This window comes from Melospiza melodia, chromosome 6 (assembly GCF_035770615.1).
Source record: "Melospiza melodia melodia isolate bMelMel2 chromosome 6, bMelMel2.pri, whole genome shotgun sequence".
NCBI classification, from domain to species: Eukaryota; Metazoa; Chordata; class Aves; order Passeriformes; family Passerellidae; genus Melospiza; species Melospiza melodia.
In genome coordinates, this window is record NC_086199.1 from 9,040,991 (window position 1) to 9,059,388 (window position 18,398).

The 18,398-nt window shown below is 46.4% G+C and overlaps 1 protein-coding gene across 1 annotated transcript; it reads right to left on the reverse strand.

Annotated features, from left to right (window-relative positions):
- Positions 1-304: 304 nt before the first annotated feature.
- Positions 305-17,139, reverse strand: LOC134420095 (inverted formin-2-like). Its single transcript, XM_063159830.1, has 14 exons — positions 17,006-17,139; positions 16,147-16,249; positions 15,978-16,063; positions 15,373-15,473; positions 13,994-14,064; positions 13,773-13,880; positions 12,801-12,871; positions 11,984-12,104; positions 11,261-11,425; positions 10,468-10,570; positions 8,787-8,945; positions 7,114-7,827; positions 5,564-5,623; positions 305-2,506 (listed from the first exon to the last, which is right to left on the reverse strand). Exons 2-13 carry the CDS (start codon positions 16,225-16,227, stop codon positions 5,565-5,567), a joined length of 1,839 nt encoding a protein of 612 aa, XP_063015900.1. The 5' UTR covers positions 16,228-16,249; positions 17,006-17,139; the 3' UTR covers positions 305-2,506; position 5,564.
- Between the last annotated feature and the right edge of the window lie 1,259 nt (positions 17,140-18,398).

The window sequence follows — 18,398 nt, forward strand, 5'->3', positions numbered from 1 at the left end:
TCATTAAACATACCTGATTTTTGATGTGGAATATTTGGAAAGGACTTCTGCTGATTTCTCCTGTACTTCCATTTTATCATATATGCTTAATTACAGAAGATGCATTTATTTGGCAGCAAGAAGCTTGTGGTGGTCACAGCCTGGTTTACATACCTGACTCCATGTGCAGTTGCTGTAATACACCACAAGAATTCTATTTTGAGGTCTGCACTCATGTTTGACTTAAAAGACCAAAGCTCTGTTGAATTGGCCATTATATTCTTTTCACCAACAATTAATTTGGTCTTGCAACCACTGAAAAATCTTCAGGGTCATGAGCTTTATTTCAAGCTTATAAATGGAACAAAACCCCACATCCAAGTTGAATTTCAGTCTTTGACCTGCTCTGATTCTTTTCCTCTGAAATAATCACTGTAATGGAAGCAGAGCTGCTCTGGAGCAATAAATTATAAATGTTGTGCTTGAGGCTGCTGATTGGGATGTGATTGAATAGATAATTTACAGATGACTACTGAACAAAGAGCCTCTGGTGGCTCAAAATAACCCATTTCTTTGTAAACTCTTGAAAGCAGGGGAAAGATAATGCCAAAAGCCCTCTCTGTTAAGGCCAAGGTAAGCACACAGAGTAATAAAACTCTGGCTGTGGAAATGAGCTGCTCCCTCTGGGAGGAAATGAGGGAAGCTGGAAGACCCAGATGGAGAAGTAGACACATGCTGTAGCATCTGAAGTGAGCAGCCAGTGGGGCATCAGCAGGAAAGGTTCCCTAGGTAACACCCAGAGAACCTGTTTGCTCCCCACTCCTGCATCTCCAAATGATGATGTTCCAACTGATCAAACAGTGGGGTGGAGAGGAGGAGCCTCTCTGTGCACAGCCAGCCTGGGCTGCACAGAGCTGGAAATAATGTGTTTAATACTCAGGCTCTTGCAGCTTGGAGTCTAACCTGAGAGCAGCAGAGCTAGACTGAGGAGTGAAAATATGGTGCTTGGGTGATGTGCTCTGAGACTGGAAAAGGGGGGGAAAAAGGGGAGATACCTGTAGATGTGATAGAGACAATGCTGCAAATCAAACCTGGGTGCATGGCTCGCCAGGGAATGCTGGGGGTTCTCCAGGGAATTCTGCCAGCAGGAATGGGTTTTCTGTTGCAACAGGGCTGTGTTACTCTGAGTGCCTCCTGCACTGATCCTGCCCACGTGTCTGTTCTCATCTCTGCTTCTGTTAACCAGTTCTCAATATGCTCATAGTGATGCCTTGGTTAAAGCAAACCAGTGATTTAATTCTTGGTTTCACTTCTAAGTTTTCAGTATTACAAGGACATTACAAGTCCTATTAAGCAGAGCAAAATAAGCTTTAGCCTGCACATTAGTTTAGCCACACTGAGTTACCATATAAATGAACAGTTCTGAAATGTACCCAGCTCTTCCACTGGATTTATGTTTCAGCACATATCACACAATAGATTCAACAAACATAGATCATTTTAAATGGACAGCTATGTACAAAATTATTATACAGTGTTATTACAAAACTTGAGAAATAAAGCTCTGAATTTTGAAAACACAGTACTGCACAGTCCCAGTTTTAAAGCCAAAGTAACATGATTCCACACGTTCTGCAGCTTGGACACAGACTCTCGAGTACAAGCAGCTGATAATGGAAATCAAACCCAGAGATTTACTACAGGATAAACTGAAAATGTGTCCAATAGAACACTGGAAAACCTCTTCCTTTTGCTTTAGTGAGAGAAACCAGAGCCCTGGCTCTCCAAAAATTGATGGTTGCATCAGCAGGTGTGACAAGACTACTTAAGACTACTGATGCACTTCAACTTAATTGCACATAAGCATCATGTAGGAACCAGACACTGCTTATATGGCCATATGCTTAGTAAAATAGAAAATACATTTTCTTTTACTTGCTTTTTCCCCCTGTAACCAATTTCCCTTGCTTTAAGTGATTAAGAGTGAAAATATATTTGTCTAATCTGGGTCTTGGACGTGGTCTGATATAAATCATCAGTGGGCAAGGAGAAGAGGAACTTAACACACCTCCACTTGTGATGGTACATCCACTGCCTAATTTATACCCTTAATTTAGTTGAGGCACTGCTGTTTTTAACACTTCTTCAAGGGCTAACCACTGCAGTCTGTTCTTGGGCCACAGTCAGCTGTCACTTCAAGAGGAGTTTGGCCCAAGAGCAGGTTGAAAGCCTTGGCTTCCAGGACAGTGGGTGACAGGTCTGACCCTTTCACCACCACTATGCACAGAGCCATCCCCTGTCCCACAGGTGCCCAGTGCACAGCCTGAGGGGTCCAAGGTCTCTGGGGAGGCTCTTTAGGTCCTGGGGAGGGGAGTGAAAGGCTGCATGAGGAGAGGCTGTGGGTCTTCATGGGGCAGAAGTTGTCCATGGTGGCATTTCATTGATGCAGAACCTGGAGTCTCAGAAGCTGGCAGCACTCCAGGGACACATGAGAGGTTGTCTCATACCTTCTGCCTTGCCATGACACCTGCAGGAAGAGGGGGAAATGCAAATAATTTGCAACTGTGAGTAAAAGTGGTGTGGTTTTGCATGCATGTGTATGTAATGGTTGAGGTGCTACTAGGGAAATCAGTTTCATCTGTTCCTCAGATAACCTAAAAACAGGTAGTTTGATGGACTTAATAAAAACCTCATGTTTCCAGAACCAATCTTGAAACCCCAGAGTTTGGGCAACTTTGCTTTAAAGTTTAGTTCAATAACACATATCCTTCTAGGTATTAAATTGCTGAGGTAACTAAATCTAGAGGATCTAGCAGGACTGTCAGAAGGATGGGGCAGCACACTGCAGCCTGTCTTCCTCCATAACTGATTCAAATACCATTTCTGAAGGCAGACATGGAGGCAAAGGGCTAGCAGGGAGATGAGCATTAGATCGATGACATTCTCACAGTCTATTTAAAAACTCCCCATAGACAATATGGGTCTGGAGAAGGGGAGGTGAAGCATCTGTCCCTCAAGAATGAAAGGAAAACCTGGACTCTCAATCCCTTCTGTGTCTTTGCAGGGGAAGGTTGATGTGCCATGTGCATGTCACAGCTGCCCTTCTGCCTTTTCCCTCCCTCCTTGCCAGGCTGTGGTCTGTACTCCTGCTTTGGTTTTCTTTTTATTTTCTAGGGAATAAACCAAGCAGATTTGTGAGCAGGGAAATTACTAAAGCCCAATTGCTAAAGCCCAGTTGCTCAAGGACTTGAGCTTTCAAGGCCTTTCTCTCCCCTAACCATTCCAAGTGACACAGAGGGGAGGAAAAGGGGAGCTGCACAAACAGACATGAACATTTGTCTCTAGGAATTCTCTAGGGTTTAGGGCAGGCACACTCAAAGAGCAGCTCTCTTGAGTTCAGGTGTTTGTACAGTCTCTCCTCTCTTTTACTGTCACCTTTATAAAATGATTCTTTAAGCTCTTGCTGGACTTGGCTGGAAATGAGTTGAGATGTTACCAGGGTGCACACAAACAGTGTGACCACCAGTGCCTTGATTCCAGAGGAAAAACACCTAAACCATTTCTTTCAAGACCAGGAAGATAATGTGGAATACCACTCTTTACATGTGAGAGCTCACATTTAAAGACATTATTACAGGAATTGCTGCATAACAAGATATGGTCAAAGTGAGGCAAGAAATCAGTAGCTCATTACAGTCTTTGAGTGCTCTGAAATATTATCACAGAGTCTCAGGCTGTTCCTGCCCTCTGCTGCTGTCAGGAAAGCTCTAAAAACTCATAAGGGCTTTGAGTCTTGATCCCTGCAGCTGGATCTGTACAAGAAGTAAGAAGATTTCTGTGGCTTCATGAGACCCGTTAACTTCCACATCAGCAAATCCACCAGAGAAAGAAATATCCTGTACCAAAAGAGAACTAGTGGGGACCTGAACAGACCATGTATGCTTGGGGAAAAACATAAAATGTAACAAAAATCAGGTGGAAGATCCTAGGAAAAAATACTGATTGCTAACACTCCAGGCTTGTTGAAAGTGTCTTATCAAGAAGTTCTGTCTTATCTGTCTCATCAAGACAGGAGCTGCATTTGGGAGAGGAAGCTGTCTGCAGGAGACTAAGACAAGCAAATGGGTTTTTGCTTCTGCTGCCCTTGCTTTGTGACAGTAGAAGAGGAGAAAGAGAAGTGCAGGTTCCAAGGTGCAGCTCATTGCTGCCCTCCTGACATCAAATCCCAGGTAGGCTCTGCTGGTGCAATGCCTGCCTGACTTCATAAAGGTCCTGTATGCCCATGCATTTGTCTGTGCTGCATTTCTATGTCTGCCCAGGACAAAACAAAACAAAACTGTGTTTCATGTATTTTTTTCAAACATGACTTTTTTTAAGCCTGTATGCTTAAAAAAAAATTTGAGTTAAGCTTAACTGGTGGTTCCAGCTGCCCTTCCAATGCAGCATGTGCTCTGGTCCTGGTGTACTTCTCACCTATGCTCCATTGCTAACATTTTCTGTTCCTGCAGGAAATCTTCCTTAGGATTTTTAAACCAACAGAGCTACTTGCACTTCATGTACTCCTATGGTAGTGCAAGGAAAGGACCAAAAGGAGGGCAGGAGTAGTGAGAACTGTAACTACCCAAAGTATATCCCATTTTCTCTTGCTAGCAGTGATGCTCCAGGTGCAGGAACAAAAGCAGCCCTGTGGGGAAATCCTGCACAGATTCCTCCTGTGTCTGTGCAGGAGCAGGGCTCCCAGCTGGGCTCCCAGCCCCAGGGAATGGGGATGCTGGACAATAAATACATTCCTTTCAGGAAACAAGACAAAGAGATTTGATGATATTGATTTAGTTCATAAGAGATGCTCATCAGCATGGAAAGGACAACGTGTAACTATGCAATTTCAGTACAGTGGGGATTTCACTTGTTTATTTTTCTTGCTTTTCTTTCTACTTACTGTAAAAACGGGAAGTTTTTCAAATGGAAGTCTCATCCTAGAACTCCTTTTGAGGGGCAATTCTATGTTGCTAGCATCAGTGAAGGATGCAGGGATGCAACTCTGGAGATGAATTTAGCTTTGAGTGGGAGCTGGTATCTTGCCCCAGCTAGTAATTACCCCTGGATCCAGTGTTTTATTCCCTTTTCCAGATATCCATATTTAAACAGTGCTATAGAAAGTGGCTACCCACAAGCAAACCAAATGTTCTTTGCTGGAGGTAGGTACTGAAATTGCATTTTTACAGTTTTTGAGAAAATAATGTGATCAAAGCAAGGACTTTGTTCATCACATGAAGTCTGATTGTTTGGTTAGAATAATGGCTTTTAATTATCTGCAGGGAGAAGCAGTTTGGCTGCTGCTGACACAGAGGACAAACATGTGGGCTGTGACCCTGTGTCGAGTGGAGATCAGCACTGACTCCACTCAACACAAGATCAACACCCTGGAGAGTAAAAATCAGAGTAACAAATTCATTTCACATGTGTTTGTGATTAGACACAAAGACAAAAAGCTCAGGTGATATGCTGAATACTGATTAGGTCTGTGAAGTCCCAGTGCTGTGGTTAGTTCACAAAAAAAAATTATCTTTGTGAGTTTACATACCTCATTGTGCCACACAATCTTTTTTTGTTTTATTATCTCCAGAATCAGTCTCAACCTCTGCTTTTGAACAAAAGAGAGACACCAAATATATCTGATCATGGCAAGGCCAAGGTAACAACAGGGAACTTTTCATTATGAAAACACTGTCTAGTAGCAGAGAGGTCCCTAAGAACACAGAATCTTTGACTGGTTTGGGTTGGAAGGGACCTTAAAGATCATCTAGATCCAACCCTCTTGATGCCATCCCTGGATGCCCAGGAAACTCTGTGGCTTTTGCAGGCTGGGGTCAGTTCTTAAGCCAGAAGTCCTAATTTCAGGTGTCAGGAAAGAATTGCCAGGATGGGAGCATGGGATGCTCCCATTGCTGCAGCTTCTGCTCCTCAGATGAAGCAAGTTCAGGAACCAACATTACAGGAAACAACTTCTCATTTGTGGCTTGTTTTTAACCAGTAGCATGTTTAGAAATGTAAATTACTACAACCCTGGGGCATGCTGCATTAAAAGGGTAAGTCCCTCTGTGGTAGCTGCTCAACCTATGCTGTCTTTCTCAGCAATGGGTATTCAAACCCTCCTTTCCTTTCTCCTTGAAAGGAAACACATCAAGCATTGGTAAAAAGAGACTTTCCCATTTGCCTGCCCATTTGTTTACCTCAGGATCTTGCAGGAAAGAGGCTTTGGAAAGGATATTTTGGTAGTTCTAAAGGCTGACAGACCCATCTGTATTCCCCATGAGGCGTCTCCAATTTGGGATTAAGGTACCCACCCAAGGCTGGCAGGATCTACAGGACCTGGACACTCTTCCCAGGTTTGGGACTGGCTGAGGATTTTGGTAAGGAGAGGGGGGCCTGTGTGGCTCCAGGAGCTGAGCTCCCTCCCAGCCCAGCAGGGCAGCCCAATGGAGGATGGATCCTTGGGGGAAGCATCAGCAAGATGCTCCTTTTCAGTGACTGACCTTTCCCCTCCCTCTGCAGAGATGGTTTGAGGGCCTGATGTTTAGAAGCACCTAAAGCACCCCTGGGGCAGGCTGTCAGGCAAAAGTGCTGCTGCAATGAGGGGAAAAACCAAACAAGCCCAAGGCAGCATGGAGGCTGCTGCTTTTATGTGTTTATAAGTAGTTCAGAGGGGTGATTGCTGATTAAGTACCGAGTATTAACTGCTCTTAATCACTGCTCTGGAGCCTAATGGAGCTCTTGTTTGCACATAACCGTGCCTGTAGCTGTCTTTAGCACACTTGACAGATGTGCTTATTGCCATCTTTACTGCATATGTGTAATGGGCTTTTGAATTATTGATTCATCATTACTCCTTTATAAACTACTTATACATGTCACCAGAATGAACTACGCTTGTGTTTTTCTTTTTAAAGCTCTTTCAGGTTTGAAAAATATAATAGCTGCATGAAACAGTGTGACTCCAGGGGCAGGGGGCACTGGGCCTTGAAGTGGAAAGAAACAGGTGTGTACAAATATATCAAGAAGGTTTATACAAATATATCAGGAAGGTTCCCACATTTAAGTCAGTCCCCAAGGGCTATTTATAAAATAGGCTACCTGAGTAGCTTTTGCTGTGCCTCTTCTTCTTCTTCCTTTTCCCTGATGGCCTCTGCTTTTCCCTGTCACTGTGAGGTTGCTCTGGGGTAAGTGTTGCTGAGCAAGAGGAGTCAGTGGCCGGCTCCTCTGAGAAGGACTTGTCTTGAGAGGTGTCCAACAGCGAGTCTGTACCAGGGTCTTCATTCTCCTTTGTCATTTCTTTAGACTCTGCCTGCTGAGCCTCATGGCAGGGAGCAGGCTGAGCACTGTCTGAGCCATCAGCTGGGCACTCCTTGTCCTGGCCTCCTGACATGGCCCTGTTAGCCCAGCTGAGTTGGTCTGGCAGAGCAGGGGCTGCACTGCTGCTCACAAAGCTGATCCTTGAGCCTATGTCAGCCACAGAGAAGCCAAGGGGGCCTCTCTCTGTGCAGGGCTGGAGCCCTTCCACGTTGTTTTTCTGCTCCATCCCAGGGCCCAGCGTGGTCTGAGTGGCTCCATCAGCTTCCACCATGCTCTCTGAGGGGCTTTTGGTCTGGGACTCCAGTGGCAGACTTCCTCCAGCACTGTTTGTAGATAATACCTGGCCTGAAGCTGAAGCATTTGTAACACCTCCACCTGTCTCCATTGGGGCAGTGGATGAGGGAGGAGTGCTTTCTGAGGGATGATCATCCTTGTTTTGCTCAGTCTTGCCATCAATCTGCTTCCCTGCTGCTTGTGGGTCCTTCATGCTCTGTCCTGTGAACAGAAACACACAATCAGCCACAGCTGCAGTCTCACCAGGAATCAGCCAAGATGCACCTACCCTGCAGAGGTTACAGGTCAGCAGCTGCCTGTGGAGGGAGCACTGACCCTAAAGCAGCTCCAATGAAGAGGCAGCACCAATTTATCCTCCCTGCACCTCCCCTCCTCATGCCCCTGTGGTCACCCTGGCTGGACTGCAGGCTCCAGCTCAGCTGTTTGTTTTCAGCAGGTGTTAATGTCTCTGCTACAAAATGGCTGAATTCCACGGAGGCTCCAGGACTTGCAAGGAAACCTTAAAGTCTACAGCAGAAGAGAGACCCTGCCTGTGAGGTCCTGGACCAGGCTGGACTGCTGGCTTGGTGTGTGAGGACTTCAAGGCTGCCCATTAGCCAGCCTCAACCTGCCCTTGCAGAGCAGGCCTAGGAGAGCCACGGACAGACCAATGTCCTTGGATTTGCCTAACTGCACTGACACTGAGGTCAAGAGACCTAAGAAACCCATGAGGCTGTCTCCTCACAAGCACCTAAAGGACTTGGGTACTTCTGCAAATAGGGTTTCTTATCTTTTTTTAAAGGGTTTCTTCAGTCTCCCAAGTGCAGACTAAGATGGGATGCAGCAGTCTGTAAGACAGGAACACACTGTGCTACTGAGACTTGGGAGCATGCAGGGATAACAGCAGTGCCCCATCAGCATGGTGCCATGGCTGACACGTGGGTCAAGCACCTCAGAGGGTTTATCAACACAGATGCAGGGCTATGCTGCTCCAAATTTCTGCTAATTTTGGTACAGACCTGGCTAGCAACAGCTCAAGGCTCTCTGCTCCTCTTCTCCTTGGCACTGGCTGCAAATAAAATGCCCCAAATGCAAACACAAAGGCTTCTGGCTGGTGCATGCTTGGCTCAGAGGCAGATGGGAATGAAGAGCTGCAGGTACAGTCAGGTCTGTGTCCTTACCAGACTGGCTTTCCTCCAGGCTCTCTGCAGATGAGGGTTTAGGAGCTGCCTCTGACTCGTGTCTGTTCTTTGTCTTCCTCAGCGTGAAGCCTTTCCTGATGTCGGCGAGCAGGGTGTCGATGACACACACCTCCTCCTGCTTCATCAGCCCCTTCTTGACTGGGGAGAGATGGGAGTTACCCCTGCCCCTGAGACAGGCCAGCAGCAGCTGCAGGGATGCCACTGCTGGAGGTGCCTCCTGCTGTCCCAGCACAAGCAGCCACTGGCCAGGAGCAAGGCACCCACAGCAGACCTGGGAGCAGCTCCATGATCCCACAGCAGTGCCCCATGATCCTACAGCAGTGCCCATGATCCCACAGCAGTGCCCATGATCCCACAGCAGTGCTCAGTGATCCCACAGCAGTGCTCAGTGATCCCACAGCAGTGTCCATGATCCCACAGCAGTGCCCATGATCCCACAGCAGTGCCCATGATCCCACAGCAGTGCTCCATGATCCCACAGCAGTGCTCAGTGATCCCACAGCAGTGCCCATGATCCCACAGCAGTGCCCATGATCCCACAGCAGTGCTCAGTGATCCCACAGCAGTGCCCATGATCCCACAGCAGTGCCCATGATCCCACAGCAGTGCCCCTGATCCCACAGCAGTGCCCCTTGATCCCACAGCAGTGCCCATGATCCCACAGCAGTGCCCATGATCCCACAGCAGTGCTCAGTGATCCCACAGCAGTGCTCAGTGATCCCACAGCAGTGCCCCATGATCCCACAGCAGTGCCCCATGATCCCACAGCAGTGCCCATGATCCCACAGCAGTGCCCCATGATCCCACAGCAGTGCCCATGATCCCACAGCAGTGCTCAGTGATCCCACAGCAGTGCCCATGATCCCACAGCAGTGCCCATGATCCTACAGCACTGCTCAGTGATCCCACAGCAGTGCCCATGATCCCACAGCAGTGCTCAGTGATCCCACAGCAGTGCTCAGTGATCCCACAGCAGTGCTCCATGATCCCACAGCAGTGCCCCTTGATCCCACAGCAGCCCATCCTGGCTGAACACAAAGGATTTGCTCCCAAGTCTTGGTGCTACAGCCTGGCACAAGTGGCACCAGCTCTGCCTGGGCACATCCCTGGTTGTCCCATGGCCGTGAAATATTCCATTTGTTATCAATGTTGGTGGGAACCTTTTTTTTTTTGGAGGAAAAATAATTCTGATTTTTCTTTCCTCTCTGCTTCATCCAATTGCATTTTTTTAGTCTTTCATTTTCATCCAGCAGAAGGCATATTTAAGCAATATGCAAGATTTTTGGGACAACTGTGGTGAAGAGAAACTATTCAAGTGTATACAAGGACCTTGGATGGTGGATAAGTCAAATGTCTCTTTTTAGATTTGGGATTCAAAAGTTATGTTTAGAAACTGGAAAAGTTAACTGAAATATTTAATTTGTGGTTATTTTATTTCTTCTTTGCTGTTCAGTCAGCAAACCTAAAATTAACTTCTCTGCCCAGCTGCAACTGTGGAAAGTCAATTCTTAGCTAGGGCTGTAAGACACCTAAAAGCCTTTAGTCAGCCAGCACCTAGAAACCTACAAAATAAATTACCACTACTGGTCCATTAAAGCAGGACCACCAAAGAGCCCCTATGGCTCCAGCTCTATTTTTTGAAGCCATTTCAGATACTCACTGACTTTTCCATTTTCTCCCCTCTGTCTCTTGCCCTCTTCCTCTTCTAGCTGCTTTTTCCTCTTCTCTGCTTTGGCAGCTTGCTCCTTTCTGTCCTTGTTTTCCTGCAGGGAGGTAACAATGGCATGAGAAAGTGGGGTAAAGAAGCTGATGAAGAGAAAGGAGATCTATAGATGAAGGAAGAGAAATTCTAGCTTTGTCCTGTGCAATAATTAAATTGGGCATTGGGAATAAGGGCCAAAAATGGTGAGAGAGGACTGGGGGACTGCTGACTTGGCCAGGACTCTGCCAAATCCCAGCTGGAGGTGGCAGTGGTGCTATGCCTCACACAGCTACCTGCAGTGTGCTCACCTGCCTGATCTTGAGCTGAGGTGAAAGTGGGAGACACCGAAGCCACATTTTTTTCCACAAGGTGGCTTTTTTACTACATATCCCCCTTCTGAGCCTGTTTGCTCAGGTTGGAGCAAAGGGTGAAGTTTTTAAGCCCCTTTCCCCACAACTTGCACACTTGGCCTAAAAGCATCTTTGTGATTGACTCTGCAGCTGAAGTTGCAACAGAATCACAAATCCCTGGTGTTTGGGCCAGGCCCAGCAGCACCAGAACCTCCATCCATGAGGATGGATGGAGAAGGGATCAGACACCACTTCAGAGGGAGACCTGATGCCAAGTGCCAAAAGGAGGAGGCTGTAGCCAGGATGCCCGCTGGACTGGGGTGTCCATCCCACCCCTGTCCATTGGAGCAGCTTCCATCTTCCAGGAAGGGATGCTCAGGATCCTGTGTGCAGGTGCCAACCTTCAGGGCTCGGATGAAGAGGTCTCTGAAGGTCTTCATGATGCTAAATATATCTTCTAAGGACAACTTGCTTGGATCTTCACAGAGATAATTTGCAAGTTCTTCTCTCTTCTTTTCAATGGTTTCAAATTCTTCTTCCAGTTTTCTGGAGGCATCAATGCTGTCCTGAAACACATTAAATGCACACTGTAAAACACCATCCAGAGGACAACGAGTGAAGTGCACTCGCAGAGAAGGGATTAGAGCTTAGAGCAGGACTCTGAGTCCTGGCTTTTAACTGCAGCTTTTGGAAAGCAGGTGGGAAGAAATTAAGATTTACAGATGGTCTTCACTCTTGGCAACTGTGCTGTGCCAGTTTACAGGGGTGTCTTAAGCAAGACATGGACAGCTCCGTGCAAAGCTTAATCCCAAGGAAAGGGCCTCACTCTGGTGATCCACAGAGAAGGTGACCATCTTCTCCTAAAGTGAGGAGTCACACAGAAGCATGGACAGAGCAGTTGGGGCAGCATCCTAAGAAATCAGCCTTCCCAAAGGTATCTAAGTTTGGGGTGCAGCTGGCCACTGCATATTTGGGTTGTACAGCATTGCATCTTATTTCCAAATCTGAGAGCATGTCTTGTGGCAATATTTTCTCCCCTCTCATGAGGCTCCTGAGCTGCAGATGTACCATGCAGCACCTCTCTGTGTGTAATGGGGGAGATCCAAGGTAGCTCTGTTACTGACCTGGATGGGTTTCTCATACTGCTGTTTCACATCCTCATTTGATGATAAGACTTTCCGCTGAAGCTCCAGCAACTTCTTTAAATTGGTACCGGACTCCGTGCGTATAATGTCAAGATTAATTCTGAAATCACACAGAACCCTGCCATTAATTCTGAAATCACACAGAACCCTGCCATTAATTCTGAAATCACACAGAACCCTGCCATTAGCTGACACTCCAGCATCTTGAGCTGACCAAGGAGTGGACAAGTCTGAACTGGTGCTTTGGTCACCCCTCTGCTTCCCACCACTTCCCTGAGCTGAACCCTGTGCTGTGAACTCTCTATACAGACCAAGCTCAGGGAAAACAGCTTCCCCCCACAGCACTTATGGAAAGGCTGCCAGGCCTAGCTACAGTTCTGTGTATTGGGTAGATGAGTGCCAAAAAAAGCCCACCCCTTCAAAAGGCTGTTCTCCACCCACCATGCTCAGCATTAGCTCACTTCCCCTGCCTGGAGGGACTTCAGAAATGTCTGGGTAGCTGACCCTCACCAGCTCCTGCCACCACAAAGGCAGTGCACATTTCAGAAAGGTCTGGGAGGCAGCTTTAACTGACTGCTCTGCAAATTTCAGTCCTAAGTGTTGCCAGCTGTAGTAGAATTATTATATATTAAAGGCCTTTCAACATTCATCAACCAAATCTTTCAGTTCAAACTATGTAAGATGCCATCTTGTTAATCTGTATACCAGCTGTGTGTGTCCTAATTTCTGGTACATTGTTGATGTGCATGGCATTTATTTTTGTTTTTAATTCAAAGGAAGTGACACACAATTTTACCCTGCTGCTTTTGAAACATATTCAAGATCCTTTGGCAGTTCCAGTAGGTCCTTGTGGCTGTTTTCTACTTCCTGAAGAGGAAGAGAGAAAGAAGTGTTATTTGGTGTGTGGCAGGAGCCAAGGGGAAGCTGGGGGGAAGACACATGGACAGAAGTGTCCAGGAAGGATGACTGTGCTGTGTTCTGCTATTGCCCCCCTGTCTGTAGTTTGCACATTCAGAGAGGAAAGGCATTTCCCCTGGCTATAAAAACACAGAAGAGAACTTAACTCTCAGAAATACTCATAGTTCAAAGCAAAGCAGAGCTCTTCTTGAGCATAGAGGGAGGCAGCACTGTGGTTTGATGCAATCTGACACTTCCCACAGTCCCAGAAGGATATTAAAAGGCCTTGAGTCTTGCATTCTTTACTTTCACAGCTCTCCTTGCTGAAGCCACTGCCAGCTAAAGTGGGGCTTGAACATGAGCAACTGAAACCAAGGGACATTGATGAATGAAGGTGGCAGAGCAGAGCATGGAGAAAAAAAATGATAAAAACAGCACTGCAGGGAATAGGAGAGCCATGGGGGCCTGGAGAGAAGCATGAAAAGCCTGAGCACAGTCTGGAGGAAGAGGGAAAGTCCATGGAAAGGCAGAAAGGCTGAATGGGTACAGATGAGCCAGGACAGATTTGTGCTCTGTGGTTTGCAGCTGCTGATGTGCAGATTGCACAAATATGAAAGGGAGTTGCAGACACTGGGGGAAAAGATGCTGGAGGGAAGCAGATCAAGTCCTAAAATAAGGAGTAGTGCCCACAAGCAGTCTCCACCAGAGTCACCAAAGTGATTCAAATCCTCCTGACTTGTGACACTCTGGGGTTTGCCAGGGAGGATGTGAGTATGAGCATGTGGCATTAGCCAACAGCAGAGCAGGAGAAATGTTTCATCTGTGATAAAACCCTCCCTCTTCCCTACTCTGCAGGACTTGGCAGTGGTACCTCCAGAATATGGTGGAGCAGGGTAATGCGGGTTTGGTTGGCTTTGGTTTCTGTTAGTTTGAGTAAAGTGCTGATTTTAAAACCATCGGCGTCACCCGTGTGACTTCCCTACAAGAGAGAAAAAAAGCAGATGTGACTCCTGTGTCCATCCAAATTACAACCCTAAAGGAGATCATTCACAGACTGTGATGAGGAAAGGAGAAGACAAAAAAAGTCCTTACGTAGTTCAGGAAGTTTCCAACTTTGAGAATCAGTTGACAAAAGACTGGCAGGCGATGACTGGTCAGAAGATCTGAAAAACATAAGGGACTTTTTAGCAAAAGCTTGTGTTACACCAGAACATTTCCTAAACTGCACTGAAATTGGGATTCTGAATTCCACCAATCAAATCTGGTATTTGGCTTTGCAGCCCAATGCCCAACCAGCAGAGAAACTGATTCCATGCAGATTCAGTTCCACGGGCTCTCAAAGTCTTTGTTGACTTATGTTTCTTTCTTTACATCTGGTCTCTCATTTCCTAATGGCAAATAACCTGCAGTGGGACCCTCCTCACTAACAGCAATCAAGATCCAGCCTTCCTTGCAAGTTTCCCAGAGTGGGCAATGGTAACTCAAATTTGATCTTGCAAACTTTAGCTGTGCTGTGAAGCCAGTTCTGACTGCACTATGATCACCTGCCAGCTGCTAAAACCAGGCATGCTCATGCTCTTCCTGGTCTCTCATGGTAGAGGTGATTATTGACCAGGCATGAAGAGTGCAGTCCCTGTCCTTGCTCTTACAACAGGGTGCTGCAGTGCTGTGCTTTCTGAAGCACTCAGCTTTGAGGCAGGAACAGCTCCAAAAAAACAACTGGGCTGCTGGGAAGTCGCTTCAATTTATCCCAGCAAACAGCTGTAATGCCAGCTGGAGAAACCCCCAGCAGGAGTTGGGGCAACTGGCCCTGTACAACAGGTGACACTTGGCAGTGCCAAGAAGGGCACACTGCTCTCAGAGGAGTGGGACCAAAGGTTTCTGCCACAGGAAGCCAAAATCTACTGCATAAACTTTCTGTGTACTCACCATATTGGAGCATCAGCAATTTATAAACCAAAATAACAACCTTTTTCTTCTGGTTCCATTTCTAGGCAGGGAAATACTAAAGCATTGCTTTTGGGGGAAGTTTTCTGGCAGTAGAGAAAATTGCTGTATTATGAAGTTCTTAATTTGGGAAATAATGCTGGATGGATGAATTAGCTGCAGCAGGGCCAGCTCTGCTGTCTAAATTCAGCTCCTTTGAAAGGGCTGATGAACTTCCAGCACTTCACCATTCAAAGTGTTTCAGGAGAATACATCTGCTGCAGAAAAAGTGAGATGAGGATGACAGAAAATAATCTTTGGTCCTGTTATGGGCTTTGACCATCAGTGGAGATACCTAAAGTTGCATCCCATTTGCAGCAAACCAGTGAATGGATCACATAGGAGTTCTTTGGGGTTTGGGTAGTAATACTGCAGAGCTCCAGGGGAGTTTTGGGGGTAACACTGCAGAGCTCCAGGGGAGTTTTGTGGGGGTTAAAATTCCCTGTCTTAATTCAGAGCCAGGAATAAGCTCAGGTCATGCATACCTTCACAGGCTCTGCGGATGGCTTCAGCTTTGGGCTGAATCATGTCCAGCACGACGGTGGTCTCTTCGCAGATCAGCATACACTCAATGCGCAGCTGGTAGCTGAGGGTGGAGATGGATCTCAGCTAAAGGCACTGGGATCCCAGCCAGCACAGCAGCCCCTTTCCCACATCACCAGCAAGCCCATGCCACCCCACAACACGCCAACCACATCCACACCAAACCACTGGAGTGGCCTTGGAGGGAGGAGAGGTGCTGCTGCTGGCCCTGAGGACCAGCAGGGATGTGGGTTCTGCTGGTGCATTGTGATCATCAAAGGGAAGGGTTTCCCCTTCTTGGCACTGCCTTTCACCCAGTTATGGAGCCTCCTTGGGCAGACCTGACCCTGAGTCTGGGCCAGCTTCAGCTGGTTCAGAGGGAGAGGATGTGCTGGATCAGGAAGAGCCCTAAGGGTAACAGAGAGAGGGATAGCTCCAAGGTGGAAGGGGAAATCCAACAGTTATATCCATCAGTCTTGGTCTGTGAGGCTCCTATAAAGAAACTTAAACTTCCCAGAGGTAAATCAAGAAACAGATTGGGCTGAAGTTTTTGACTAAAAAACCTTACCTGGGAATCTGAAGGAGGAGAAGATAGAACTGATCTGCATTTGCTAGCTTTGATTTCTCTTCTTTGAAGGCCTTCAGGTTTTCTATCTAATGAGAAACAGAGAATCAAGACTGCAGGGCTGCTCTATGTGCTCAGCTCTGTGAACCAAGGGTGGTGTTTTCCTCCTGACCTCATGCTTTTCAGGCAGCAGCTTCAGCAACTGCTTCAGAACCTCAACATCAAACTTGGTCCGGTCCCCATTCTGGATCATGGCAGTCACCTCTTCATTGGAGCTGCAGGGAGAAGGAGCAGAGCCAGCCATCAACCAAAGACCACTTTCCAACCATCACACACTACCAAGAGATTTATCTGTGCAAGCACTCTGTGCTTTCCCTAGTAAAGAATCATAATAATCCAAAGGGAAAGGGATCTCCCCACAATTAACTTAGAATCAGGACCGGGATCCCTGCTATGACCCAAATCTTATTTCTGGCCCTGATCAAATTATTCAAGGACAGAGATGAATCCTGCAACTGAGATCCTGTCTCTGAGCTTTTCTTTAATCTTAAAAGAAAATGGAACTTTTCATTTGTCCATTGGCCCTGATTTGAGGAGGGATCTGACCTCCAGGTGTGTCTCACAGTCTGTGCCACAACTTTATCTGTAAAATAGAGATCTAACTCCTTTGCCAACATATGGGGAAGTTGTATGTAAAAACATAATTAAACCCCTAAATTCAGTATATTAAAGACAGTGTAGGACAAAATTGGTAATGTTCAGATGATTTAGTAGCATGGACCACCAAAGCACATTGCCTAGAAGAGATTTCGTGAGGACCTTCCAGATACTGCAAAACCTGCTCAAAGTTCTGTCAACTGTCACGAGAGCTAGCCATATCTTACCATTTAAATTGCTTCAAAAATATGTTCAAATTGAGACTTTTCTTGGAGTCCAAAAATGTGATCTTCATTAAAGAAAAAGAAGATATCTCATATTAGATGAGCTGTCTGCAGGGATCTTTACTCGAAAAAACGAGGGGCTCTCCTCACCTCCTTCGGCTCTGCCTTCACTGGTGCTGCTGTCTTCTCCTTGGGGGTTGGCTGTGGGAAGCAGAACAGCTGCTCAATGCTGCTGTAGTTGGGCTCTATCACCTCCTCACTGCTGCTGCTCACAGAAGCCCACATGGAGTGGCTCTCTGAAAGAAAGGAAAAGTGTTCAGACTGGCTGCAGGGAGAGCTGAGAGCTCCTGACACCTGGGACAAGGTGAGCTGCTTGCAAGGGACACTCTTCAGGATGTGAATGAAATAAGAAGAGACATATTATTCTCTCAATATGACATATTTATCCATATTAGTGGACAAATGGTCATTACTGAGGAGGGGCAAGTGCCACAGGTGGGATCCAAAGGGGCTGAAGGGCAATGAAACCTGCTAGGGGGAGGCAGCACTGGGCACACAGAGGCTGTGCAGCTCCATCCCTCCCTGTAAAACTCTGCTCTTCTCCATGCTGGGCAAACTGGATCAGCGTGACAAGGACCTCAGACATTTCATTTCTAGTCCCCTGGTTGATATAATTTTTGTTTCCCTGCATCCTAACAGAGGGACTGGGCACAACGTGAACATTTTCTGACTGTGTCTTTCTCCATTTTTCATTTTATACTCAAGTCTCCTTGTATAATGCTGGCTACAAGACTGCTTGAATTAATTTCTACTGCAATTTCTTAAATCTTAAAAAAAAATAAATCATCACTCTAACATGCCTGTAGAAGACTCTACTGCAATAATCCCAACATTTTACTGCTCTTGTGATTGAAGACTTGCTTTATTTAGATTTCACCTCTGCCTACTTTCATGCAGTAGATGCCTTGCTTGTCTAGGACAAAGCTGAAGCTGACACAGCTTCTCCAAGCTTCTTCTCACATTTCATGCTCCACTTTGAATCCACTAGTAGAGGGAAATGTAACCCAAAAATCAAGAGATATGTGATGTGATCCTCACATGCACTCCTACTCATGACTTTAATATACCCAGATACAAGCACAGATGAGCTGGGCAATAAAAGTCTGGGGAGCTCAGATCAGAGCCTGATCTAAGGCACGTCATAGTGATTAGGAAAATATTCCCATCCCTTTCTCTTCTTCTAAGTTCAAAGTATTGTAGTTATAAACAAGCTACTCCATAGTACTAATTCAGTTGGAATAGTTACTGTTATATTAGTAGCTTCACATTATCTTTATATCAGCTCTGTAGGTCAAAAATAACAGAAATCAGGGAAGTTCTATATCTAAACAGAGTCAACCACATCTGACAAACTTTAAGATAGTATTCCTTCCCCTGGGAAGCAAAAGCAGCAGTGACTTTATGCCAGAAGCACCCACCTCTCACCACATTGGAGGGCAGCTTCTGCCAGTTCAGCTTCTTCATTCTCAGCGTTGGTGTCTTC